Source organism: Python bivittatus, unplaced genomic scaffold (assembly GCF_059951505.1).
Source record: "Python bivittatus isolate LINGU-HERP-01145 unplaced genomic scaffold, Pbiv_v1 ctg000180_np1212, whole genome shotgun sequence".
NCBI classification, from domain to species: domain Eukaryota; kingdom Metazoa; phylum Chordata; class Lepidosauria; order Squamata; family Pythonidae; genus Python; species Python bivittatus.
In genome coordinates this window covers 3,335,945-3,363,200 of record NW_028277047.1, presented here as the reverse complement: position 1 = coordinate 3,363,200, position 27,256 = coordinate 3,335,945, and the positions used below count along the sequence as shown (strand labels likewise).

Below are 27,256 nucleotides of genomic sequence, written 5' to 3'. Positions count from 1 at the left end.
TGGGATCATTTCTTACGGAGCCATCCAGCAAAAATAATAGCAGCGCTGTGGCAATTTAAAACAATAATAAGTAGATGGCATATTCGGAAACTGGTGGCCACCCAGGAAAAAACTTTATACCCTAATGCAGTGCGTTAGCGTTAAAATGCAAAGGAATCTTGGTCCATAATGATAAAGTAATTATTTAGCCATAATAACACTGCGAGATGACGCTCGAAGGAGGACTCCAGGGAGTCTGACGTCGAAGGTCGCGCGGGACGGAGTTCTGGCCCCGCCCTCGCGTCACGTGGCCTTCCAGGGGCTCGCGGACGAAAAACAACCCGCAAAAAAGGGCCGTGCCAGCAAACAACATGGTGGCCTTTGCTTCTTCTAAGGTTCCCTTCCCTTTTCTGTCTCGCTCTCGGGGTTGTGAAAGAGATTTAGCCTCGTCGGCAGCCGACGACGACCATCTTTCCCTTGCCGGCCCTCAAACTGCAGTGCGATTTCTGCTGACCTCCCCTCCCGATCCCGCTGCCAGCTCCAAAGATGGCGGCGCGAGGCTCAGCCGCGCATGTGCGAGCGGGCGCGCGCCTCCCCGCCTTTCCTCACGTCAGTTCCGCTTCCGGCCGGAGAAGCGGGGGCTCCGGATTGGAAAATGGCTGGAGTGAGCTGCCGCCGCGATGCGGGAAACGCCGGGGAAGGAGCTCGGTTAGTTGGGGGGGGCAGCAGTTGGAGGCCGCGGGGGCAAGTTGGGTGGGGGCCGGTGTGGGGGGGCAGGCGGGCTCCTAATGCCTGGAACTCGCCTTCCCCCCCGTTTGGGGTCACCAGCTGGGATGAATCACAACTCCCATCCTCCCCAGCCGCAGGCATTGCTATGCTTGCTGGGGTTAATGGGGTTTTTTTCAGCCGTCGGCAGCCTTCGCCCAACCCAGCATCCTCTAAAAGCATTTGACTACAACACCCATCATCCTAGGGTGATTCCTTCCCGTCCTGTTACTGGAAATGTCTCCTAACCTGGTGCCCTTGGTTCATGGACCCATAATCCCCATCCAGCAAGTCTAATTGTGATCAAACCCACCTAACTCTCTTCCTTTTAGGACAGGGGTCCTCAACCTTGACGACTTGAAGATGTGTGGACTACAACTCCCAGAATTCCCCAGCCAGCCATGCTGGCTGGGGAATTCTGGGAGTTGTAGTCCACACGTCTTCAAGTCGCCAAGGTTGAAGAACCCCATTTTAGGAGTTCAGGGTAGTTTATTATATTTATTATATTGTATTAATTATATTATTTGGATAACTTCCCTCTATCCTTATCCACACAAGGACCCTGCAAGGTGGTCTCGTCCATGTATTACAGCCGGAAACAGCAGGGAAGATCTTTGTGGCATCTTAAAAAGTTAAGGTGGCTGCAAAGTTTTAGGGACCAAACCGTGGTTCTCTCAGATGCCTAATGAAAAGTTTTCTGGCTTGGCGGGTCATTTCTGAGATTGCCAAACCTTTAGCTTTAGAAGTGAGCAATGGGCAGTGAGGCAACATCTCTCATTCCCCCAAATAGTAGGGGAACACCCAGCATGTGAAGTGGACAATAACAACAGATTGTATATGGTTGTATATGTCATTTAATCCATTTCTTTGCTGAGGCAAGAACCCTAGTCAAGAGAGCAAAGGTGGAACAACAGTAAGGCAAGCCTGGCTTCCTTATGAGGAGAATCAGTTGGACCTATGCTATTTTCTTCCACTGAATTTCCTTTCTGAATGTTTTCTTCCCTTGACCATAAGAACAGAAGTATTTTTTCCCCTGACTCTGTTGAAAAGGCTCCCTGTTGGTACAGTGGGATTAAACATACAATTATAGTGCACTGATATTTCTGAAGTGCAAAACGACATATGCTCTGAAGGGGGTGAAACAGAAAGAAGAAAACTCCATTAGCAGAATGTTCTCATGTAATTCACTCTGCAAAGAGCATGAATTACACTGAAACTTAAGCATAATTATACTGACTGTTTCTAAAGCGATGTGGATGGTGGGTCAAACATTGTCCGTTTGGTATATTCTTGCACATAAACACCTTGTGTGTTTAAGAAACCTTTCCCCTTTGAAATAGCTATCTCCTATCCCAAGGGAAAATATTTAGGGAAAAGCACGCTGCAGGACATTTGGGCAAGTCTCAGTAGCATATAGAATTTATTTACGTTAGCCTGTTTGTAAGCAGCGGGATGTTCGCAAAGCACCACCTTTTGTAAATCCGCTGACGCTCTGTGACAGTCTTCGAGGCTGGCCCCGTACGTGCTGCGCTGCGGTTGCCTCTCCTCCAAATCCACCCTTTTGTCTTTGCAGCATATCATCAAGAAAGCTTTAGTTGCAATGTCTCTCTCCCCAACAATGCTGCCATGCAAGAAGAGGAAAGCCATCCGGATGGATCCCTTTTCCGAAGCCCAGCCTGTTCCGATGGAGGCTTCTCCTTCAGGTGCGGCGAACCGACTTGGGGATTGGCGTGAGATCAACTCTGCTTTGAACAAAGGGGAGACATTGATCAGTCTGAGTTTGGGGATGGCCCCTTTTCTATCACCCCCGATTCTGTAATGGCTGTAGAGGAGCTGCAGCTAGTGAGACAGCTAGATCAGGCCCTTTGTCAAATTGATTCCTTCTCAGTTTAGTGTACTTCCACTCCTATCAGCCAGCAGAGCCAACAGATCAAGCGAGTTTATTTATTTATTCATTTGATGCCTACCCTGCCTTTTCATTCAGGAGCTTAAGGCGGTGTATATAGCAATCCCTCCTATTGTTTTCCCCAACAACAAACTTGCAAGGTAGGCTGGGAAGAGGAAGACTGACGGGCCAAATCATCCAGGGAACTTCTTTGGCTAAGGGAGGACTTGAACCTGAATGTCCCCAATTCTTCTCCAGCACCGTCACCCCTGAACTGTACTGTCCGTAGAGCTGAGCAGGAGGGACTGGCTCAGGGTCCCCCAGGGAGCTTCTGTGGCTGTAGAGGGTTTGAACTAGGGCCTCCTGGCTCCTAGTCCAACACCTTATCCTCTACACTAGTTTTTCTCAACCTTGGCAACTTTAAGATGTGTGGACTTCAACTCCCAGAATTCCCCAGCCACACATCTTAAAGTCGCTAAAGTTTAGAAACACTGCTCTACACCATATTAGCTTTGCAAAATAATTAGTCTTCCTTCCTATATGTAGCCACATATAGATTCTTACTGTCGAGAGGATGTTAGGTGATGCAAAACCAGGGGTTAACTAAAGCAGGGAGAATCTTCATTTCAGGGGTACACAGCAGGTTTGCCAGCAAATCACATTTTCCAGGGACCGTGCTGGATAATCAGCTTAATGAGGTAGGGAAGTCGAGTTGGATATCCAAGAGACCTGGGAGGCGTCGTCTTTGTGCTCAGAAATGCTGAGCCCCTCTGAAACATGTCAGTTCCCCCTTAGTTTATGCTCCAAAGCATGACTTGGGAATGCTGTCGATTGTAAGTGGCGTTTCCACGGATTTTCCCTCTTCCTTCTAGCTTGCCCCCTTTTGCCCAAGCCAGAGACGGAATGGGAGGAGGGAGAAGTTTCTCCAAATGTGAAATTCCCCGGGGCTACACAGAGTGTCGATTCGCTCCAAGAAGTTAAGGAGGAAGCTGAGGAGATGGGCCTTTTTATTCCAGTGGGTGAGTACTGAATGGACCAAATACCATTTTTTTTGAAGTGGGGTGGATTTATCGGTTTCATGCTTACATCACCTCTTATTAGCGGCTCAGATTCTGTCTTCCTCCATTTCATCCCCTACGAGAAACCAAGTGCTTCAAAAGTTCTGGGGCGAGTGGGGTAGCTGATCCAGCCCCCTCTGGTTTCTTCACCCACCTGTCATGATCACACAGCCCTTGGTTCCTTATTTCCAGAAGAACGAGAAGGAGGGAAGAAAAACCGCCGGAAGACACTTAAAAGGAAATGGGAAGGGAAGTGCCCGGAGGAAGATGGAGGAGGAGGAGGAGGAGGAAGAACTTTAGCTTGTGACCTCAAATTGGACGACACCTTGGACCGGACTTTGGAAGACGGGGCGAAGCAGCACAATTTGACGGCCGTCAACGTGCGGAACATCCTTCACGTGAGCGTGGGAGGGAAGCGGCTGATTGGCTGGGGCGGTGTTGGTCCTTGTGCTTGATTTCTCACCACTTGCTCCCTAGCAGCGTGGCGCTCCTGTTTCCTTGCTTGACTGCAGCCACCTTCGCTGGCAGCTGAGAGCACAGGGTGGCTGCTCTTAGCTCGGTGGTAAGAGAGCTGAGAGCTGTATTTCTCTGTCTTCCCCCCCCCCCGCACTGCAGGAAGTCATCACCAACGAGCACGTGGTGGCCATGATGAAAGCTGCGATCACTGAAACGGAGGACGCCCCTGTCTTTGTAAGTCTTGCTGCCCTCAGAATTAGAAGCAGTGGAAAGCGGCGTTTTCCAGAAGGAAGGAAAAGGAGACACCAGATCTAGTCACATCAGCTTCTGCATTGTTGTTAAACATCTTTTTTCCCCTGTGTCTCTCTCTTTCTCTCTCCCATTTAGGAGCCAAAAATGACACGTTCCAAGTTGAAAGAAGTGGTGGAGAAAGGTGTGGTAAGTAGAATATATATATATTTAGAAGATTTATATCCCCTCCCCTCCCCTCCCCTCCCCTCCCCTCCCCTCCTTCCTCCCCTCCTTCCTTCCTTCCTTCCTTCCTTCCTTCCTTCCTTCCTTCCTTCCTTCCTTCCTTCCTTCCTTCCTTCCTTCCTCTTCTTCCTCCATTCATTCATTCATTCATTCATTCATTCATTCATTCATTCATTCATTCATTCATACCTAAGGGCTCTCTCTTTCTCCCCCCTCCCCTGGAATAAATGGTAGTGTATAAAAGTATTGTAAGACAACGGATTCTCCCTGTTTGCTGAAACGTGTTGGATAAAAGCGGGGCCTTTGTTGGGAAGGACTGATTATGAATGAATGGATGGATGAATGAATGGGGAGGTGGGTCCTGGGTAAAATTCATGCACTTCCTGATTTTGGTATTCATGACAGAGGTGCTTGTTGCCTCCTCAGGTGATTCCGACATGGAATATTTCCCCCATCAAGAAAGCGAATGAAGTGAAGGTTAGTCTGCCTTAAATTCACCCTCTCTGGCTTGCCCAGTTCACCGTTGCACGAAGGCTGCTTTCCCAACTCACCCTTGTGTCCTTGTTCCCTTTTCTTGGCCTTCTGTTCTCTCTGCTGCAGCCCCCTCAGTTTGTGGACATCCCCCTCGAAGACGACGATTCCTCCGACGAGGAGTACCAGCCAGAAGAGGATGAAGGGGACGAAACGGCGGAGGAGGTACGCCTTGCCTTTGCTCTTTGCGAGTGGGCCAGCTAGAACAATGGGGGAAGAAAGTCTCCCTGCATTCAGAGGGCTAGCATGACAGGGAAAAGGCTAGTTTTCTGCTGGAAGGGAATTTTTTTCAGAAGCATTCGATTAACTGGGAAAGCAGGCAGCCCTTTTCCTTTCTAACCCATAATCGAAGGATGCCGTATATACGCACGTATAAGCCCATCAGTGGATAAACCGACTGTCGAATCTTTAACCAAAATACCTTGAAAAATGTGCCACCCGCGGGTAAGCTGTCCCTCAAAATTTTCATGTTTTAATTTTCACCATGGGCTCATCGGCGTGGTATTTTGATTAAAAATTCAAGGGTCTGTTTATCCACGGATGGGAAAAACCTACTGTATATACTCATGGATAAGCCCATCCACAGATAAGCTGAACCCAATTTTGGGGGTGTATCTTGGCACCTAAACTTCTCAGCTTATTTGCGAGTATATGGGATAAGTCTCCCCTCACATTGATTCTTTGCTTTAAGTCATCCATTTTTTCACATTTTATCTTGGGAAAATCAGGCTGGGGAAGTGAACCTACCTGTGCAAAGACTGGCATCCAGGGTTCAGTATTTGACCAGCTGTGAATTGGGCACATGGTGGAAAAGTAGTGTACCATTTTCCTTCACTGTCCTGCAAGGGGCTTTTGGCTGACGGGTGCGCATTGCAAAGGGTGGGACAAGCAACTTTCCCATTAGCTCTGCCATTGTTGCCATTTCCCAGTGCGACGCAGGTAGGTTGACGGGGGAGACCAATCGGCAGCTGACCACTCCCCCGTTGGATTTCCTTCCTGCTGTTTCTTTGTGGCAGAGTTTGTTGGAGAGCGATGTGGAAAGCACCGCCTCGTCGCCGCGGGGGGCCAAGCGGTCTCGTTCGAGGCAGTCTGATATGGTGGAGACCGACGAGGAGGGAGTGGCACCGCTGGAGGTAAGGGAGTGCCAGCCTAACCAGGTAGACCAGACAGGAAACACGACCAGATGAGCTAATTCTACTTTATGGTAAAGCTGCATTAACGGAATCTTCCAGGTCTGAAAATACAATGCTCCAGCCATCTCTTTTACAGCCCAAGAAACTAGGGAAGGTCCCTTTCGAGTCTCTTTCTCCACCCATTATGCAGCTGTGGGCTATGCCCTCTCTTATCTGACTGTTCTTTTGGCAGCATCTCTCCCTCCCCCCACAACCCCCAAGGTTTGTCTCACATACCATTACAGGAAGGCCCCTTAACTTCCTCAGTCCTCTGCTTTTGTTCAACTTGCTCGTCCTGGTTCTTGCATTCACTGTTTTTCTGGATTTGTACCACCGCATAAACTCACCCAACTGGCTGGGTTTGTGCAGCAGTTGTGCCGGGAGCAAACCAACCAAGGTTAGCCCTAACCACATTTTGCATGTTGCACAAATGCAGCCGCTTGGTCCTTGGTCCCATAATATCTGCCTGGCTAATTCGATCTTGGCGCGCTCTGGGTTCCTTCCATTAAACAGTGTCATCTGTTGGGACCCCAGAAGTGTGCCTTCTCTGTCGTGGTGCCTGCCCTCTGGAATCAGGTTCTCCCTGAGATCCAGATGGACCCCACTCTGCTGTTGTTCAGGAGAGCCTTGAAGAGGTAACCATGAGAGCTGTTGATGGCTGGTCTAGATGTTTCAGTTTATTCACTCGCTTTTACAAGTCATTTGTGGTTGGCATGATCTTAGCTTTGCTCTTAGTTCCCAATAATACCGTGATGAAGGATAGTTGAAAAGACAAGACTTTTGAGTTTTCCAAAGTGTCACTCCTCCTACCTGCAGAAAGGATTACCGATAAATAAGGAATGGACAGAAACTTTAAAAACCCAGGGGATTATAATCACTACTTAAGCAGTTCCGCTTTCTGTTGGTCAGGCAGAGAAGGGTTCCACGCCTCCCGTCCAGCGGCACGTCAGTGCGGAAGTTATTCCGATGGGCCCGCCCCCGCCCCCCAAGCCGAAGCAAAACAAGGATAGCACTTTCATGGAGAAGCTGCATGCCGTCGATGAGGAGCTGGCCTCTAGTCCCGTCTGCATGGAGGCCTACCAGGTGAGGTCTAGCAAGTACCTTGGTCATACCGGTGGGAAGAGTGCAACTTCCACTCGGCCCGTTCCAAAGGGAGCTGAGCAGTTAGTATGTTGTAGGAGTCAAGTCCAGGAGGTCTTAAGAAGCCATCAGGAATGTCCCGTTTGTTAAATGGGATGCTGTCTTGTTTGAGGTGGGTCCTTTGAAAGGAAGGTGGGTCTGAACCTGATGCTGCCTAATCTGGCAGAGGGGGCAGTGACCTTCTGGAGCACCTGGGTAACACACCTTAAGACTCACAAGAATGGCTGCAATTTTGATTTTTTAGATTAAAAAGTGGGTTGCGGATACCATCTAGAGATGTTAAGAACATGCTGGCACTTTTCTTGCCCTAATTTCTTGCCCATTTTATATTTTCCCTGCTTGCCTTGAAAGAGCTGTTTCACCTCCCATACCCGGACATAAAAGACAGTTCCCAGATTGATAAAGTTTCTGGAGACTGTTTTTACGCAGGCTGTCGTTCTTAGGGAAGGCACCAATGCCGCCTCATTGGATTGTAGGAAGGCTGTAAGGAAGAAAATCAGAACGCCTCTGCTCTATTATTCATTCTGAATGGGAAATGGTTCAGATGCCGGAATTCTTGTAACCCCATCTTTTTCATCTCAATAAATCTTGTTAAAGAAGACTGTGAGAATTGGGCTTGCGAGAACCTCTTTCAATTTTAGATGCTCCCATCCAGCTTAACACTCCCTTTACTTCCCAGCCTTTGGAAGACAGCTTAATTGCCTTCCGCACGCGATCAAAGAGACCCCTGAAGGACGTGCCTCTTGGCCAGTTGGAGGCCGAGCTTCGTGCTCCAGACATCACTCCGGACATGTATGACCCCAATACAGCGGACGATGAAGAGTGGAAGAGATGGCTGAGTGGCCTAATGAATGACAACATGGAAAATGAAGGCATGAAGGGCTGGGCTGGGCTGGGGGGGGCGGGTCTCTGAATTTCACACCTGGGCTTGAAAGAAGGTACTGGTGTGAACTTTGGAAATATTTAGAGAGGAACTTTCACTTCCTCTTCGTTAGCCATTTTCCAAAGCATCACGGTGCGTTGTGATCCCTTGTTACCTTCTGAAATCTCTGCTGGCTGCTCCCTCTTAACTCCTCGGGACAAGGAGGAATCGGATTAGGATAGACTAAGAAGAGAGTGTTTCACAGAGTAGTTATTCCTTCTCTCCTTGAGGTAACCACTTTTTCTCCTCCAGACGAGGCTGATGACGAGGACGACCCCGAGTACAACTTTTTGGAAGATCTGGATGAGCCAGACACGGAGGACTTCAGGAATGACCGTGCCGTGAGAATCACAAGTACGTTCTCCTGGGGTAGCATGTAGCTCCCTCTGGTCAAGTCTACGGGGTTGTCATTGCACAAGGGGTCTTGAACCCTCAGTATCAGGATAACCATACCCATTATTCTTAACCACTTGCTTCTAAAAGATGGGAGGCTCTTTTAGGCTTTCAGAACCACTGTAGCGATGTGAGTCAGCCGAGATGGCGAAACTGACAGCTTTGGTCAGAGAAAAAACATGGGCTAACTTTATTATTTTATTTATTTCTTAAATTTATATGCCGCCCATCTCCCCCAGAGGGTGACTCTGGGCAGCTCACAATTAAAATCAAACACTAAAAACACTAAAAATATAAATATCCGTATTAAATTAGTACTAAATTAGTACTAAAAATAGTACTATACAAAAAGATTATGTACATAAAAAGTCTATAAAATTGGAAGCCCCTTTTGGACTTTTTCCAGGAAGCAGAAAAAAATGAAATGGTGGCGTATGGATTTGATGATTAATAAAATTAATGGACTATGGAAAAAAATCTATGTTAAGATGTAGTTTTAGAGTAAGAGGTTCTTTTATGTTTCATTTATATGTGTTGCATAAGAAGTCAGAAGTCATTTTTTCTGTATTTCTGTTTTTCTCCTTTTTCTATTTTTCAGCGCTTTCATTTTCTTTCTTTACCTCTAGCTTTCTTTCTATCCTTTTTCTTGATTACCTGTTTGTGTTAATTTTTATCCTTCCGCTTTTTAAAACTTAATAAAGCTATTATATTCAAAAAATCACTATGGCCAGCTTACAACCTTGTGGATAGTCCCCTATTGCATTTGCTAATTAGCTAGGTTCCAAATCTGTGGCTTAAGAATAATATTTTATTGAATGTTAAAGAAAATATGCGATCAAGCATAAAAAGAAGATAAGAAGAGGGAATCAGACATAAAATACAAGTGAACCAAGGAGGGCTTAGAAATGTCACAGAGGTTATAATTTTCCAGCACAGCATAGTTAGCTGTGAAGAACTGAGTGTGCTGTATTTCTTTAACAAACTAAAGATCACTATTAAACTCTCAACTAAGAAGGAATATCAAGAACTGTGCTCAACCCAGTATGAACCACTGAGTAAAACAGATAAATTAAATCGCTATTAGTAAGAATCTGTTTTTGACATCCTGTGCAATTAAAATACAGAGTCTATACCCAGGGAAATCCCAATTTTTGATGTGGTACAAATCCATCTATTAAGTGTGGGAACGGTTTCCAGTTTGAATTGAATTCTGCGTCTGATTGGCTTTTAAGACGTTCCAGACATCAAAGCCAGAAGATTAGTGATTGAATTGATGTGGTGGCAGTCAGAGAGCTGACCCTCTCTCTCTTTTGTGTCTTGCAGAGAAAGAAGTCAACGAGCTGATGGAGGAACTGTTTGAAACGGTGAGTCCTCTTTGCCTTCCTTTGGAATAAATCCAGGGAAGTCGCTGGTCCCCAAGGAGGCATCGCTTGCCGTGTTATAAAATCTCGGCTCTGTTGAGTTTCCCAGCTGCCCGAGGGCATCTCTGACTAGGGAGCTGTGTGTTTGTGCTCAGTTTCAGGATGAAATCGGCTTCTCTAACGTGGAGGATGATGGGCCGGAGGACGAAGACGGGGCTGCTGAGGCCCGGCCAAATTTTAATACTCCACAGGTGCTCAGGTAGGACAGTCTGGCCTGGCCTCTGATGTTAACGATTGTGTTAACAGACAGGGTTCCCCCAAAGGGTGTAAGAGGTGCTCCGTGGCGTCCTTGGGGCTCTCTGAGCTTGGTTGTTTTCTTGCAAACGTTTCATCACCCGACTAGGTAACATCATCAGTGCAAGGGAGGGTGGGGGTTGCTCACTGTTTAGAGGTGCTTCTTTAGGGAATGCTACGTTTCTACTTTTTCCCCCTACTTCTATTTTCAGGGAACCTCATTTCCATACATATATCAAGAGAGCATTTAGCTGTTGCCAATCACAGCCAGTCAGTAGCTTCGTGGGCAGGGGGGCAAGCGATGGTCCTTCAAACACCACTGAACTACAACTCCCAGCAGGCCTGGCCAGTAGGGAGTGATGTTGGGAGTTGTAGTTCAGCACAGTTTGCCCGGCCCTGCACTGACCCCGATGTAACTTGATTTGAGCTCTGGCTTAGCCTGTTTGAGTGGAGAGGTCTCCTTATTTGTGGGGCAGGGTGGCCGAAAGGAGCGGCGATCCTGTTTGGGAAGGGAGGCAGAGAAATGGCTGGGCCTTCGCCATCTCTTCTTGACCGAGCAGTATTAGAAGGGGATGGCAAGATCACCTCTGCCCAGCTACAGCCGGAGAACCGGGTGCGAGGAGAAGAGGAAGTCCGGTTTGCTTGTTCGGGGAAGGGAGAGGGAGGGGAAGATGCTCAGTGATTTTGGTGATTTGAAAAAGATGGGGAGCCAGTGGCCCTCCTGAGGATGAAAGTCATACCTTACCGTTTTACTTTTTTATGATCTTCTAACGTTGTCCGCTGTCCAGAGCCTTAGGGAGTTGGGCGGCCTTTGAAATCCAGTAATTAGATCCCTTACAGCCGGCAATCCCAGCCTGGCCCCCAGCAAGGTATGCTGGCTTGCTGTAGTCCAAAGCCCGCGATGAGTGTAAGACTGCCTTCTCCTGCTTCGCCATGGCCGCCCTTCAAGTCTTGATGGCCTCCCTCCACCTGCTCTTCTCCGGCTAACCCTACCCCATGGTTTGTCAGGCAGGGTGGTTCTGCAGGGGCTGCTAAACTGATTCTGGGAGCAGCAGAATCCAGGTCCTGGCAGTCTGGAGGAGGGGGGAGAAGAAGAAGGGCACGCCGCGGCCATCCCCGAGCCTCCTACCAGCACCGCCTTGATCTCGCACAGGTTCGAAGAACCCCTCGCCAACTTGCTGAACGAGCAGCACCGGACAGTGAAGGAGCAGCTGGAACAGCTGCGGGTGAAGAAGTCGGCCACGAAGCTGCCCCAGGAGATGGAGAGGTCCAAGCTGCGGAGTGAGAAGGTAGCGCAGGCCCTGGTCCTGGACGCCGAGCAGAGGAAGAAGTTGCACCAGCAGATGCAACAGGTGCTGTGGGAGCTTGTCCCTCTCTGCCTCTCTCTCACGTGCCCCGATTCTCTCCCCCATTTCCCTCCCCGGTGAATCGACCTCTGCAAGGGGGGGGTCCCTCCCATTCCACAGAGCTCCAGTCGCCACCCGTAAGCTGCACACTCAAAACCTGGCAGTTATTTTCTGGAACCTGTACATGCTGACCACTAACCTCCTCTACCCAACCTTTATAGCACGTGCAACTTCTGACGCAGATTCACCTCCTCTCCAGTTGCAACCCGAGCCTGAGCTCCGAAGGCAGCACGACCCGCCTCTTCTTGGTAATTTCTGGCTTTCAAGGTGGAATGTGCTTTAAATTATCTTTTTTTTAAAAAAAATTGGCTAGGCCTTCCGTAGCATTGTTGGCAGAAAAGGCTGCGTTCTTCCTGAATGGGTTCAGCTCAGCTGGTTTGGTATAGATTCTGCACTTTGCCCTGGATCCAGTCCAGGTACTTTAGTTGGAGTGAGAAAAAGGAACCGCCTGCTTGAGATTTTAAAAAGATCTAAAGCGGTATCTTTCAAACTCGGCAGCTCTAAGATGCGTGGGGTCCCCTCCTGGAATTCCCCAGCCGGCATTTGAAAAACACTCACCAAAATAATTAAAGATTTGGTCCTGTCATTTGAGTGGCAGGGCTTTGAATCTTGCCCTGAGAGTCCAAAATGGAAAAAGTCAGGTTGAAGACTGAATATTTAACCATCATTAGACTGTTTGATCCAGATTCAGTGATGAGGAACCTGTGACACGTGTGTCAAAGGGGACAGGTCACAACGTTTTGGGCCACACGCCAGCGTTCACCTGTGACACGTGTGTCAAAGGTCACACGCCGCAACATTTTGGGCCACACGCCAGCGTTCACCTGTGAGATGTGTGTCAAAGGGGACACACCACAACATTTTGGGCCACACGCCAGCGTTCACCTGTGAGATGTGTGTCAAAGGGGACACACCACAACATTTTGGGCCACACGCCAGCGTTCACCTGTGAGATGTGTGTCAAAGGGGACACGCCACAACATTTTGGGCCACACGCCAGCGTTCACCTGTGAGACGTGTGTCAAAGGGGACACACCACAACATTTTGGGCCACACGCCAGTGTTCACCTGTGAGACGTGTGTCAAAGGGGACACGCCACAACATTTTGGGCCACACGCCAGCGTTCACCTGTGAGACGTGTGTCAAAGGGGACACACCACAACATTTTGGGCTGCACGCCAGTGTTCACCTGTGAGACGTGTGTCAAAGGGGACACGCCACAACATTTTGGGCCACACGCCAGCGTTCACCACCACCAACTATTCTCCCTGTTTGAGCTACCAAAGAAACTGAGTTTGTTTTACTCATATTTCATTTTTGTAATTATTTGACCTTTCTTTATATAATACGTAGCACCATGCATGATTGGGCTGTATTTTTTTTTAAAATAATGAACATTTCTCTTTTGTTCGGGGTGGGGGGTGACATGCCAGCAGAGCCAAGTCAGGCATTTTCTCGATTTTTGACACGCTGAGCCCAAAAGGGTCGCCCTCACTGAGATAGATAATGGCTATTTCGCCAAATGTTTCTCTTCAGCGTGTTGAGTTACTTGTTTATTCCTGCGTTGTGTGGACGCTTGTGTTTTCCTGTTTTTAATCATACTCAATTTCTGGTCAGGATTTGAGGCCTCATTCAGTTAACCTATCCAGCTGTTTGTCAGTCCTACGAAGAGCGATCAAGGAAGAAGCCGTGAGCTTTATCCAGTATAATTTAGATTGAAATGAAGTCCATTTCTGGAGCTTGAGGAAAACTGGGGGAATGAGTCCAACAGATGAAGACAACTGCCTCACCTGATATCCCTCTGGTTTCTGCTTTGCCCTGAGGCGTGGCATTCAGCTTGTTTCTCTCTTTCACTCCCCAGAACGAGTTGGACAATTTTGCCCAGAGCTCAGTCCTTCTCAGCCAGACTTCCAGCCCCCGATTCCAGACGGCTTTCCAGCCCTGCAACTTGAAGGAATCTCTACAGCTTATCAAGGACTTCCACACTCACGTCAAGATTGAGTGGAGTCCCCGTAAAGCCGTCAAGAAGAACAGTGAGTTTGTAGGCCTCTTGCGTTTGGGAGGTTGGGGTGGGTAGAAACGTGAGCCCTTCCATCCGTGGAGCCAGGCTATTCTAAAGACAGCATCTGCACTGCATCCTGAACCGAACCCAGACCCTTGCAATGGCGTGGGGGGATGTGTCAGTCAGGCACAGGGTTTGGACTGCGCTAAGATGCTTCAGAAAACCAGTTTGGCACCTAAGAGTGAGGAGAATTCTTGGAGTAAAGAAATAAGACTGTGGAGTCCTTGGGGTTCTCTGAGCTTGGTTGTTTTCTTGCAAACGTTTCGTTACCCGGCTAGGTAACATCTTCAGTGCTAGAATGGAATGGGGAAAGCGGTGGCAAACCCCACTCCCTTCTAGCACTGAAGATGTTACCTAGCCAGGTAACGAAACGTTTGCAAGAAAACCTCCAAGCTCAGAGAACCCCAAGGACTCCACAGTTCAACCCTGAGCTATACATATTTGCCTCTATTGATATAAGCGGCCTTCCAAAATCCTGATGTTGCTTGTCTGAATGTTGCTTAGAAGGCCCTTTTGATGGTGACAAGACAGTTCAAGGCAATGACCTGGTTTTCTTTTTCTCTCCCTTTTCCAATTACCTCTCCCGCGCCTGCCTGGGGACCCTTCTTTCAGTGAACGATTTTGCCTGCTTGCCGAAGCAAGTCGCGTGGATCCTGGCCACAAGGCGAGTCTTCATGTATCCAGAGTTGATGCCCACCTGCTCCTTAAAGGCGAAAACACCCCGGGACAAGATCGTTTTCACCAAGGGAGAAGACAAGTACGTGCTTTAGGAAGTCAGCTGGCTGGGGGGAGCTGGGAAGCAGAAGAATAAACTGGGAAGCAGCAACTGAATAAACTGTTGGGGACCCTCTGGCTTCCGTCCTTCTATTCTCAATCAGGATTTTGTTGAGGCCTCATCCAGGACTGGAATGGTTTTAAACCAAGGCTTCTTGAACAAGCTGGTGTGGCCTGATCCATGCCCTAAGCCAGTGTTTCTCAACCTTGGCCACCTGAAGATGTGCGGACTTCAACCTCCAGAATTCCCCAGCCAGCTGGGGAATTCTGGGAGTTGGAGTCCACACATCTTCAGGTGGCCAAGGTTGAGAAACACCGCCCTAAACACCATGACCCATCTTGCTAGGCCAGGAATCATGAGTTCCAGACAGCAGAACACATTAAGTCAGAGGACCACTTACAGTGCAGGGCAGTGTGTCTTTCTGGCTTGGGGCTTGATATGAAGTTAAAAGTAAAGAAGCTTCATTCTAGCTGGGCGGTGTGTGTAGGCTCAGTGATCGCTTTTCATTTCATCCAAACAAAGGCTCGCTTTGCAGAGCAGGGCCAAAAGGAGATTCAAACCTAACTGAAGCCCTGGCTTAACTCTTGTTTGGAGTCCACAAAACATCGCCATTCCTTCTGCGGATTCCCAACCCGCCTGCAACGGTCTCACCCCGCTTTATCTCCCCACCCCTTGCAAATGGAGATGTTTTTGCCCGAGGGTCTGGGACCCCTGGCCCCGGTCCCTTCCCAGTCGTTCCTGACCAAGCTGGGCCTCCCATTTCAGCTTGTTAGCACTGGGTCTGAAGCACTTCGAAGGCACCGATTTCCCCAAACCCCTGATCAGCAAGTACCTGCTGACAACCAAGACGGCCCACCAGCTGACGGGACGGATCAAGAACCGTAACATGAACCGAGTCCCCGACAACATCATCAGAGTGAGTGGTCTGGGTTTTCCTCTGGCTCCTTTTCTGCTGCAGCTTGCTTAAAGCCTGGTTTGCTGATGAATTCCCAAAGGGTTGGATTCAGGTTGGGCAGAAGACGATCTACCCTGGTTTACTGACCAGAGAGGTGCGGTTTGCCTTGAAGCCCAAACTGTACCTACCATGTAATGTGGACCAAGTTCTTCTGGAGGTGACCCGTTAGATCGCTGAGCTGATGCAGGACTGGGAATAGTGGGCAAGGTTATAAACCTTGATAATGGCTTGTTGATTGTCCCCGACCTCCCTTCTGACTTTCAGTACTATAAGACGACAAAGCAGCTGCCGGTATTGCCCCGGCTTTGCGAAGAGGTTCAACCTGGTGATTGGAAACCACCCGTAGAACAGGAAGAACATCGCCTGCCATTCTGGTTGAAGGTATTTCTTTCACCTTAGGCCACGGCTCTAGGCGGAGAGACCTTGGTGGACATAAGGGGGGAACTGTTAGTAAAGCTTGAGATTACCCCAAGGAAACAGGAAAAGGTGAGAAAGAAACTCAAGATTGCCCTGCCTTGACCCTTTTTGGGGTAAGAGGGAGGGAAGGGGAAGTGCTTTCCAGCTTTCAAGATTGATGTCAGCCCTTCCAGGTGGAATCAGGTCAGCTTTTATAACCTAATTCAATGTTTCTCAACCTCAGCAACTTTAAGCCGTGTGGACTTCAACTCCCAGAATTCCTGGCTGGCTGGGGAATTCTGGAAGTTGAAGTCCACACATCTTAAAGTTCCTAAGGTTGAGAAACCTTGCTCTAGTTCCTGTTTCCTTGGTCTTATCCAGCAGTGGGGCTTGATAGTCCCCCCCCACGCACACAGATATGCACCCCCATTTTTTTCCCTTTCTCCTCTCTTCGTCCAGGCTAGCTTGCCCTCCATCCAAGAGGCCTTAGAGCAGCAGCGTGTCAAAGAGGTTTCCCAGGGCCCTGATGCAGATCCCAAGCTCAGAGAGGGAGGAAGAGAGACTGCCGGTCCAGCCAGCCCTGAGTATCCTCTGCGTGTGCCAGAGGGCTTACAGCTCATCCTGAGGCCCCTATCCAGCCGGTTCTGCCGCAAAATCTGGAGATGGCAGCGGCCGGCCCCCACCAAACCCTTCCTCGTCCAGCCGGGCCTTTGCTTGCCCCCCGCTGGGACGGGCAGCTTTCTCAAGATGGTCACCAAGCAGCCCCAGCCGGAAGCAGCTCCCGGCAAATTGGCGGGTCACGTCTCCCCCTTGTCCCAACCCGCCTCACTGGTCCAGCCCTTGTCAGGTGTGCCACGCTTGAACCTGCCACCTGCTCTGGGGAGCAGCGCCCCCTTCGAGCTGCAAGGTGTCCTCTCTGCTCAGCGGTCGGGGCCCAAGCCCTGCTTGGTGCCAGCGGTGCCCCAGAACTTGGTCTCCTCCCTGCCTGTCGCTTTTCAGCCCAAAATGATACTCCCGGCTCTGCCTGCTTCGCGGGTCCGTAAGCCTGCTCTCCCAAGGGGGTATCAGAAGAAGAAGACCCCCAGAGTTGCTCCTTTGCTCAAGGCCGCCCCTGTGCTTCATCCAACGCCAGTCATCTTCACCGTTCCTGCTGGGACCGTCAAAGTGCTGGGCATCACCAACGGGTGCAACATGTTACAGCCCCTCTCGGCAACCAGCGCTGTTCAAGCCACCCAGTCCATTCCCATCACCACCCTGCTGGTCAACCCCACGCCGTTCTCGTGCCCGCTGAACCAGCCCCTTGCGGCCTCCCCAGCCCTGCCCCTGGTGGTCGCCTCAAATTCAGGCAGTTCCCCAGCTCCTGTAGCGGGCAAAGACTCAGAGCTGTCAAGTCAACCCATCAGCCGCTTGGCATCCGGTGGGGATGTCCTAGAGCCGGTCAAGGCCAAGCCCAAAACGGAACCAGAAGAGCCACCAGGCCCGTGGTCCTCCGATCTTAATGGTGGAGTCCAAGCAGAAGCTCGCGTCCAGGGTTATGCGGAGGGAGGTGAAGGCAGAACCCCTGAGCTTTTAGCCCCAGCTCCCTTCTCCCCCTTGGCAGAGTTAGGGGAGCTGGTCAAGGTTGACTTGGAAGGCTTGAGGGAGGCTCCTCCTGAAGCAGCCCCCCTTCCAAAAAAGCCTGGTCCAGAAGACTCCCCAATCAAAGAGGAATTGATTTTGGACCTTGGGCAGGGCCTGGAGGTCAAGCCCGCCTCAGAGTGCAGAAAGGAGCCAAAAGAAACGCAGAGCCAACCTGGCTGCGAGGAGGAAGAGGAGGAGGAGGAGGAGACCGCGAATTCAGGGGCACCCGCCACAGGCCTCCAAGCAGCGGCTTCCGCCGAAGAAGGAAGCAGCACATCTCCCACGAACGTCGGCAGTTCCGTTGCGGCTGCGTCTGACTCCAGCAGCTCCTCGGGGAAGACGGAGGAAGTGGCTGGCCCGGGGACCGGCACTGAAGGGGTGGTGTCAGCCAGCCAGGAGGCTGGAGGGGAGAAAGATGGGCTGGAAGAGGAGGAGGAGGAGGACTTTGATGACTACATCCAGGACGAGGAAGACGAAATGTCGTCGGCTTCCGAGGAATCGGTGCTCTCCGTGCCAGAACTTCAGGTAAGGTCGGCGGGGGGGGGTGCTCATCTAACGGCCGGTGAAGGGGGAGTTGTTGAGCTTTGCTTTAATGGCTGTTTTTAGCCAGGTTTCGTTTTCTTTGTTTTTAATTGTTTTAATTTAGAGTTACATGTTGTAAGCCGCCCAGAATCCCTTAGAGCGGGCAGCTGTATTAAATCAAATAAATCATAATAAGTAGGAAAAGGGGATATTGTGTCTTTGCTGAACTTGCAGGCCACCCAAGTCGTGGTGGATAGAATAGGGGGTAGGCAAAGTTGGGGGTGGCCTGGTCCTGATCCTGATCCAGCAAGCCTCCACTTGTGCTCTCGGGGGTCTTCAGGAGACAATGGAAAAGCTGACGTGGCTGGCGTCTGAGCGGCGTCTGAGCCAGGAGGGAGATTCAGAGGAGGAAAACTCGCAGGAAGAGAACTCGGAGCCGGAGGAGGAAGAGGAGGAGGAGGAGGAAGGGGAAGGAGAGCACTTGGAGAACCAACAGAAGGAGGATGAAATGGCTGATGAGACTGCTGATCCAGGAGACAGGCCGGCCTCCTCTCTCGCCTTGACCTGCGCTGCGCCCACAGTGGAGGCCAGTAACAGCCCCCCAGGTGAACGTGACAGAGAGGGAGGGGAAGAGTCGGGGTTGGGGGGATTCAAAATGAAGCTGCTGTCAGGATCTGCTGCGTGGCCTCTCTTAGTTAACAAGGGCCCCACGAATCGTCAAAGGATTGATTTTGGAAAGGTGGGGCCAGGGACATCAAACCCTTGCAAGGGCTTCTAAGGAGCAGGGAGGCATTGGCTGGCTTGTGCTAAGCCAGGGTTTGTTTTAAATGTGGCTTGTTCAGTTCTCCCATTCCTCTGAACTATAAGTTGGCAAACCAGAAGGGCCACCCTTCAAGCTAGGAGCAAACCACCGTGGGTTTACTTGGGAATGGGTTTCAGTTCACTCAATATCCTCAGCTACTCATGCCGGGTTATGACCAGAAATGGGAGTTGTCCAGAAAGATGGAGTTGGGTTTTTTTCCCACCCCCTTATGCAAATCTGTACGGCTGCAATTAGTACATGCCTTTCAGGGTATTTGGCTTACGCTATTTGAGGGGGAGAGATTGAATCCAGCTTGTTTTATGGGAGTTGATCAGTCCATTCAAAGACACAGAAAGCTTTTATGGGTGAAGGAAAATCATTTTTAGGGGCATGGGGGCAACAGACAATGCTGTAATATGCAATCACGGCACACTTTTAACTTCTCAGCTTCACCCCAACGTAGTCCTCATCGGACAGCTTTGGAATAGCCAAACTGATCTGAAGTAGGGAATTTTGAACCCAGAAAAATGTTGGAGCCCGCATCTCTGGTTATAACATTGAGCGATTGCCCTCTTCTCTTCCCTCCCTGCCCCTTCTCGATGGCAGAGACCATCCTGGCTTGAGGCTGGCTTTCCCCTAAGCCCAGTAGGCAGGGTTAGGACAACCAATCATGGTTACTCCATACTGCCTGAGAGGTTGCACCCAACCACTCCTCTCTAGGCCTCCCTATGCCAAGGGATCTGAACAGAACGCCTTTCCTTTGCTCTTCCCCTCTGGCTGCCTCGTCCTAGGGGAGAACCCCAAAGCCGCCAGCAAGAGCCGAGCCTCCCACCGAGCCCGGGCCAAGCGGGGCCGGACTCGCGCCAGCAAAGATGCCTCCAAGCTGCTACTGCTCTATGATGACGACATTCTGGAGAGAGACCCGCTGCGCGAGCAGAAGGACTTCGCTTTTGCTCAAGCTTACTTGAACAGGGTGAGGGCGCTTGGACGAAGGGACCTTGAGCGCAAGCCCAGTTTCCCAGACAGCCCCACGTCCGGGGAGCGCTTAGACAAGCACCCTTCCTGGGTGGTGAAGCTGCAGCACCCATCGCCCCCAGCTGGATTGGCTAGGAAGCAGGGGTCGTCCTCAGTCCAAATGGATAGAAGGTGCTGGGCCGCAGAAGGCCTGGTCCAGATTGAGGGACTTATCCAGAACAGGAGCAAGGGCGGTTTCTCTAGAGCAGGGTTTCTCAACCTTGGCCACTTTAAGAGGTGTGGACTTTAACTCCCAGCCAGCACAAACACTAGATAAATTTCCCGAGAGCTGAGCTGATGTCTGAATGGTCTCTCAAGCTTCAGAGGCCATCTCCGTGAGTTACCCATGGCTGAGAACCCTGCAGGGAAAGAATTATCTTAGTGACCCCACCCCACCGGCGAATGTTAATCTGTACCCCCACCCCACAGGTACGTGAGGCCCTGCGCCTTGTTCCTGGCAAATACGAGGAGTTCCTCCGCAACATTTACGAGTTTGAGAGTAACCTCCAGAAGCAGACGGCCGTCGACCTCTACGCCCGGCTGCAAAGCCTCCTCCAGGACTGGCCTCAGCTCTTGACGGATTTCGCAGCCTTCCTTTTGCCAGAGCAAGCTCTGGAGTGTGGGCTGGTGCGTCAGCTGGGGCGGGCAGCTTAGTGTCGCGGGCGGGTGCTGGGGGAGGAGCCCCCAGAACTTCTGGGATCCATTCAATGGCTCAACTTGATTACTAGATTAACCTGGGGTTTTGTTTTTTTTTGGATCTGTGCAGTACACTAAATCTGGTTGGCCAAACGTGTGGGTCACTGGTTGCCTGTCTGTTTAATCTGGGTGCTCGGTGGGCCCAATTTTCAGGCAGCATTGAAACCTAAACTAACCAGAGACCCTAAATCACCCCAAAACGAGCAAGATCAATTTTAATCAAACTAAGCACGTTGTCTCAGCGCGTTGCCAGGTTTCTGACTGACCTGGTTAAGCCTGTTGTGGAAACTCAGCTGATATTTGGTGCTGCCTGCAAAACGCAGCATTTGCCCTGCGTTGGTTGTCAGCTGGCAAGAAAAACTGCTGAACCTGCCCTGGGTCCCTTCCAGCCTTAGATCCAAGGGGCAGTTGGTCAGCGCCAGGGCCTTCCTCAGGCAGATAAGAAAATCCCCTTCCTTTTCTTGTTGCCATCAGTTTGAGGAGCAGCAGGCGTTTGAGAAGAGCCGGACGTTCCTTCGACGGCTGGAGATCTGCTTTGCTGAAAACCCTTCCCACCACCAGAAGATCATCAAGGTGTTGCAGAACTGTGCGGACTGTGTACCCCAGGAGATCATGGAAGTAAGGAGGTTTCTTCCCCCACTTCCTGCCACCCACAGCAGGTTGCCCCAGATGCTGGACTTCTCCTCTATTGTAGGGTCAAGTTAACTCTATGGAAGTCAACAATAATGTCTGCAGGCTAGAAGCTTTTGGCTGCGCGCAAACGTGCCCATCCTGATCAATATTTTCAGTGTTCTTCCGTGTGCATTCCTCTTTCCCTCTTCCAGTTAGCCTTCAGAGTAGCTTGTCACGGGAGTTATAACTGAGAAACCTTCGAGGTCATCGGATAGGTTGAAAAATAGTCCCCGCCAAATGAAAACCGATTGAAAAGAAGCAAAGAATAGCGGTGGATTAAAATGCACTCTCTCAGAGCTTGGCTTACACCCTGCCAGCCCACCTTGAATGTTTATTGCTTACCTGAAGTATTGTTGTCCCACTTTCCAACCTGGAAAAAAAAAAAAAATAATAATACCAGAAAATTCCTACCTTTGCACACGGCAAACAAGGAACAAACTTGCATATGGTTTCTTTGCGGTTTGTGACTTCCAGATGAGGACACCGCTTCCTCCCCACCAAAGTAGATGGTTCTCTTCCTATTTATGTTGTAATTTGTTCGTTTTAACCATCTTGAATGTCTGGATTTAGCTGAAGAACCAGATGTGGCAGCTGTTGAAAGGGCACGATCACCTGCAGGATGAGTTCTCCGTCTTCTTTGATCACTTGCGCCCCTCGGCCAGCCGCCTGGGAGATTTTGAGGAAATCAACTGGACGGAGGAGAAAGAATACGAGGTGGAGATCTCCCCTGCCTTTTTTGGGGCCATTTGGGAAGGGGAAACAGAGTTATTTGATTGAGGGTGGAGGTCAGGAGGCTGATGGGAGCAAGCATGAAGCTACAGTAGGTAACCTCGTTCTGCCTCTTCCAGTTTGATGGGTTTGAAGAAGTCTCGTTGCCAGACATGGAAGAAGATGAGGATCCCCCCAAAATCCACGCTGCCTCGAAGAACAAGAGGCGGAAGGAGCTGGGAAGCCAGAATACAGACAAGGTGAGAGTTCAGTCCTTAATCAAAGCCCCAACGTGGCAAGAAAACTTGCTTTGGTGCCATCACAGCTGGGAGTCCTCATCATCCTAGCTTTTAACCATGGGTGAAGGTTTTAGGTCTTGAGGACTCCATATATCTATGTGGCCCATAGTTGTGAGCTGTATAGTTCTGCTGGACGCCCTGGTATGTACAGCCACAGCCTCACTGGCTGGGGAATGCTGGGAGAATGCTAAGTCCCCACATCTGGAGGATGCCACGGTTGGGGAAAGTTGCTGTAGAAGCACGGACCAGTTCTTGGAGAATTGGGCTGTACAAATGGAACAACTGCAGGACCTTTCTGCAGGAAATGCTTGGTCTCAACTCTGGGTCATTTTGGAGGGCCTGCCAAGCTTCCTTTGGCAAGAAGTGTTGGAGATGCCTGTTGTAATACAGGTAGTCCTCACTTAACGACTGTTTGTTTAGTGAGCATTCAAAGTTACAGCAGCACCGAAAAAAGTGACTTATGACCATTGCAGCATCCTTGTGGTCACGTAATTGTGATTCAGCTGCTTGGCAACTGTCACACATTCACAATGGTTGCAGCATCCCAGCCAGTTTGTGACAAGCAAAATCACATGAGGCCCTCACTTAATGATGCAAGTGATTCACTTAATGACCTCAACCAGGACTGCTGGAACTGCTGTCACAAAGCGGGGTGGGTACGCAGGATCTCGCTTAACAACCACTTTGGTTAGCAATGAAGTCACTGGTCCCAATTAGGGTTGTTAAACGAGGACTCCCTGTAGTTATATAGTGGAGAGACTTTCACTGAAGGAGTAAAGCAACTCTTCAAGGGACATGCTGGAGCTGGGTGGAAGCATGTCAGCCCTTCCCACAGATACTCTGGCCTGATCAATTGCATCTCTCATCTTGGATTCTCCATCCATTTTCAGGAGGCCGAGTGGCCAGAAGGGAACAAGGAGTGGTGCAGCTCCTGTCATGAAAACAGCGGTGACCTCCGGCTGAAGAGAAGCAAGCGAAGGAGCTGTGCCCACTGTTGCAGCAAGGTCAGGATGGATCCCGTGTGTCGGGGAGAGAGAGAGGGCATGCTCTGGGATAATAATAATAATAATATATCAAACTTCTATTAAACTTGATCTAAACCACCTTCCCCTTCTAATAACTCCCAAAGGAAGATGGCAGTAAAATCAAATAAACCAAAATTATTCATGTCAATGCAATCAAGCCTTGACATCACCCAGTGTCAGCCTTATCAGGTAGAGCAGTCAGGAACCACAACCAGATGAGCTAATTCTACTTTATTGTAAGGCTACATTAACAGAATTTTGCAAGGCTGAGTTTCTTTGCCTTGCCATTATGCAGCTGCGGGCTATGCCCTCTCTTACCTGATTGTTCCCTGGGCAGCATCTCTTCCCCCCGTCTCCCAAGGTCATTCCCACATACCATTACACCCAGAGAGCCGAAGCTTTTGAAATTTGGGGAGTCAAGATCTAGCCCACCTGGAGAGTCCTAGACCAGCCGAGTGGGATAATTTGGAAAGGGTTTCCAGAGTTTAGAAGCCAGCGGTCTTCTGAAAGATGGACCAACTCTGCTTGGCCTGCAGGTGGGAGACACCAAACTCTCCAGAAACAAAGACCTCTGCGAGTTTGCAGACAGCCGTGCTCAGCGAGAGCCAAGTCCTCGGCTTGAAGGCAAGGAGCCGCCCGAGGGAAACTTGGAGCGGAGAGAAGAGGGGGACGTTATCCCCAGCAGGATGAGAGCCACAGGCCGGAAAGGGGACTCTGCTGGAGGAGGTATGTTAAAAATGCTTTGGCTCCTTTTGCCTGGTTCTTGGATTCTGTCAAGGACACCTTCCTTGCACAAACATTTGTGATGTTCTTTTCGAGTGTGGAACCATTGAAGGAGTTAGAAGGCTGGCTTGCAAATTGTCCAGCTCAAAAAAGCCCTTTCTGTCTCCATTTAGTCTCTTTAGGGCAGGATTTCTCAACCTTGGCCGCTTTAAGACGTGTGGACTTCAACTCCCAGATGCTGGCTGGGGAATTCTGGGAGTTGAAGTCCACACGTCTTAAAGCGGCCAAGGTTGAGAAATCCTGCTTTAGAGCAAACTAGGGATTGAGATCGTTTTCCTGCAAGTGAGCAGCGAGCAGAGAGTAACAGGGCACGGGGTGAAAGATGGCCCAGCTGTCTTTTGGGTTTTCTGCACCAGGGCAGCAGGTCCAATTCAATTCACTGTCCTCCTCCTCCTGCCTCTCTTTGTCTCCAAACCAGGTTCTCGTCTGGAAGGAAAGCTGCTTTCATCCAAAGATCCCTCTTTGGACGTGGGCCTATCGTCAGCCGGCAAACCAGCTGAACCGTGTCCTCTCCCTGCCCCTCCCTGCCCTCAAAACGGGGTGGATTCTGCCAAGAGCTCCCCTGCTCCTCCCGTGGCCACGCCGCTGCCCCCAAGGGGGGCTGTTCTACCCAAACCACATCGCCTGAAAAGCAGCTGCTACACCAGTGACAGTGAAAGGGAGGTGGGACTCAGTCCGAGGACTGGGGAGCATTCTTCGGGCCCTAACCGTGACAGCTTGGAGACCGAAGCTCTTTCAAGGACGGCCGGGCCAGATCCTAGCTCTCCGCCACAGTTAGGGGGGACCCTTGCTCCTGCCCGACCGAGTCTCAAGGAGTCACACGGCCTGCCCCCCCTGGTGACGGCAAAGTCCAAAGGAAGGGAGATGTCGTCAGCGCCCACCAGAGACCTTGCCCTGAAAACTTTGGGGGCGAGCGAGGCCCTGCAGACTGACGCAGAGATCTCTGGAACCGGCAGCATGCACACCCTGGCCACTAATCAAACAGGAAAAGCGGTCTCAGGAGCGAGTGACCATTCACAAAAGGAGGATCAGTCGGTGCCCGTAGCGGTCAGCGGGGATCGCAGTGGCCCGGTCCTAGGAGAAGACCTGCAGCCGAGAACAGTCGAACCCACTGTGTGTGCCAAGAACATCAAGGTCAGCTCCACAGGGGAGAAGGTGGTCTTGTGGACCAGGTATGTATTCTTCCCTGCTGCTCAGATGCTCATCCTAGAGGAGAGTCATTCTCTGGGAGCGTAGAAGTAGGCTGGCTTTAGAATCCCCTTGGCTTCAAACTCAGGCTCGGCGTCTGCCCTCCGATAATCGGGCCTTCGAATTCTGCAGAGCGCCTTACGTTGGTGGACAGAGGGAAAGTCGTAGCAAAAATACCCAGGCGTGACTTCTCATCGGCATCCTCAGACTCGCACGCAGATAAGACCGGGAAGGGAAAGTTGTTGGTCTGGGGAGGACAAGCAGGCTGTTAAGACGCAGAAGGAACGGTATGCGTTGCTGTCTTCCTCTGACGCAGACTTTCACTCCCAGAACTAATTGCGGGCTGCGGTGCAATAAAAGCAAGCAGCTTGACAGTATGTATAACATGTCCCAATCTGCCAGCTAACAAATGAACCTGACAAATTCTACGTGAAGTGTTATGCGTCTGCGACCCCCTGAAGGTGCTGAACCAGAACTCCCAGCAGTCCTTGCTGGGGCACCACAAGAGATGCTGGGAGATGTAGTTTGGCAACACTGGCAGGCTTGCCTGTCGCTCACTGTGGTTTGCCCACAAGACGTTAAGCTCTAAGCCGATAGAGTCACCAGGGTTGGCTGGCTTCACACAACCCACTCAACTACAGGGCGGCCTGAAACCAACCTAAACCGGCGTGTGGGTTTTTGTGGGTTTATGAAATCTGGCTGAGCTCCCTTCCTACAACCGCACTCTTCCTCTTACAGGGAGGCTGACCGCGTTATTCTGACCACCTGCCAGGAGCGAGGGGCTCATCCACAGACGTTCAGCGCCATCTCTGAACAGCTGCGCAACAAGACCCCAGATGAGGTGGGCCTTCCTTCTCCTGATGCTCTCCGGTCCCACCCTGATCTGGGTCAAATGGGTCTCTGGGAGTTGCTCAGCAGTGTAGTGAATCTGGAAAGAGCCAGAAACGAACTTAGAGGATCCCTGAAGTCCCTTGGAAGGAACCATAGGGTGCCAGACACTGCAAATTGCTTGCTGGTAGAATGCAAAAAAAAACAAAAACCCAAAGTTCAAAATCTGGACCGAGTGGAAAGATGACCTGTGATTTAGAAGTAATGCGTCTTTTCTCGCTCCTCTTTTTCTGTTGTTGCTGGGCTATGATTTTGCTGCACCCTGAAAACACTCAGAAAGGCCAAAGCGGTCTCCCCCCCTTTATTTGGTGTAGATTGAGAGCAGCGTGGAGCCTTTCCCCAGAGGAGGCATAGGCCAGGAAGGGGCTTATGTTCAAATGCCGCCCTTATCTGGAGCACTTCAGTGGCGCTGCACGCACATTGAGCTGCACGCCTTGGACCCTACGCCACGTCAACCGCCTTCACCCAACGTACACGGCTGAGAATACTGCGAGTTTTGCCTTTCCCATTTCCCCTTGCCTGTAACGGCTGTTTTTCCCATTCAGGTGGCCCATCGCTTCTGGGAACTGATGACCTTGTTCCACACGGCCTGCGACGTCAGTTCGGAGGACGAGGAGGACGGGATGAGCACCAGCAACACGGACCAGCTTTCTGACAAAGACCCCGCCATCTCGGAGGACGAGCGGGAAGATCAAGGCTTTTAGTCCGAGACAAGAACTCCTCTGCAGCCGAGAGAAACTTCCAGGGCCGGCGGGTGTTGGACCACCTCTGCTCCCGAACATCTCACCTGAGACTGCAGAACGCTGAAGCGTTGTTGAAAGGTTTTTCTCCTCCCCCTGAAAAGGTGGGTTGGAGCTGCTCTGTGGGAGAAATAGCCCCCTGCCTCTTGGGTCAGAGTCGATGTAAATATTTTTAAAAAGTAGGGGAATGTGTAAATTCCAGTTTGGGGTGAATATTTATTGCGTGATTGTATTTTAAGGAATAAAAGCATCCTGTTGTGAAAGCCAAAGGCTT

General features: G+C 50.5%; 1 protein-coding gene across 3 annotated transcripts; it reads left to right on the top strand.

Annotated features, from left to right (window-relative positions):
- The first annotated feature begins 569 nt into the window (after positions 1-569).
- Positions 570-27,251, top strand: GON4L (gon-4 like). Of its 3 annotated transcripts, none has more exons than XM_088137294.1 (32): positions 570-687; positions 2,318-2,447; positions 3,502-3,648; positions 3,883-4,085; positions 4,303-4,377; positions 4,531-4,581; positions 5,044-5,094; positions 5,218-5,313; positions 6,165-6,281; positions 7,230-7,403; positions 8,140-8,332; positions 8,635-8,736; positions 10,099-10,139; positions 10,292-10,395; positions 11,584-11,782; positions 11,998-12,084; positions 13,699-13,870; positions 14,512-14,656; positions 15,440-15,590; positions 15,894-16,010; positions 16,485-18,170; positions 18,508-18,772; positions 19,761-19,942; positions 20,413-20,610; positions 21,154-21,297; positions 21,922-22,065; positions 22,200-22,319; positions 23,249-23,362; positions 23,920-24,109; positions 24,585-25,338; positions 26,093-26,195; positions 26,788-27,251. In XM_088137294.1, exons 2-32 carry the CDS (start codon positions 2,345-2,347, stop codon positions 26,944-26,946), a joined length of 6,387 nt encoding a protein of 2,128 aa, XP_087993420.1. In that variant the 5' UTR covers positions 570-687; positions 2,318-2,344; the 3' UTR covers positions 26,947-27,251. The 3 variants fall into 3 exon arrangements, with proteins under 3 accessions (XP_087993420.1, XP_087993419.1, XP_087993421.1); XM_088137293.1 differs by having other exon boundaries at positions 3,880-4,085; XM_088137295.1 differs by lacking the exon at positions 11,998-12,084 and having other exon boundaries at positions 3,880-4,085.
- Positions 27,252-27,256: the final 5 nt, after the last annotated feature.

Coding starts and splice junctions, on each gene's coding strand:
- GON4L (XM_088137293.1), top strand. CDS start 2,345: ATGTCTCTCTCCCCAACAATGCTGCCATGCAAGAAGAGGAAAGCCATC. Junction 8,333..8,634: donor TGACAACATGGAAAATGAAG/GCATGAAGGGCT, acceptor TTTCTCCTCCAG/ACGAGGCTGATGACGAGGAC. Junction 21,298..21,921: donor TACCCCAGGAGATCATGGAA/GTAAGGAGGTTT, acceptor GTCTGGATTTAG/CTGAAGAACCAGATGTGGCA.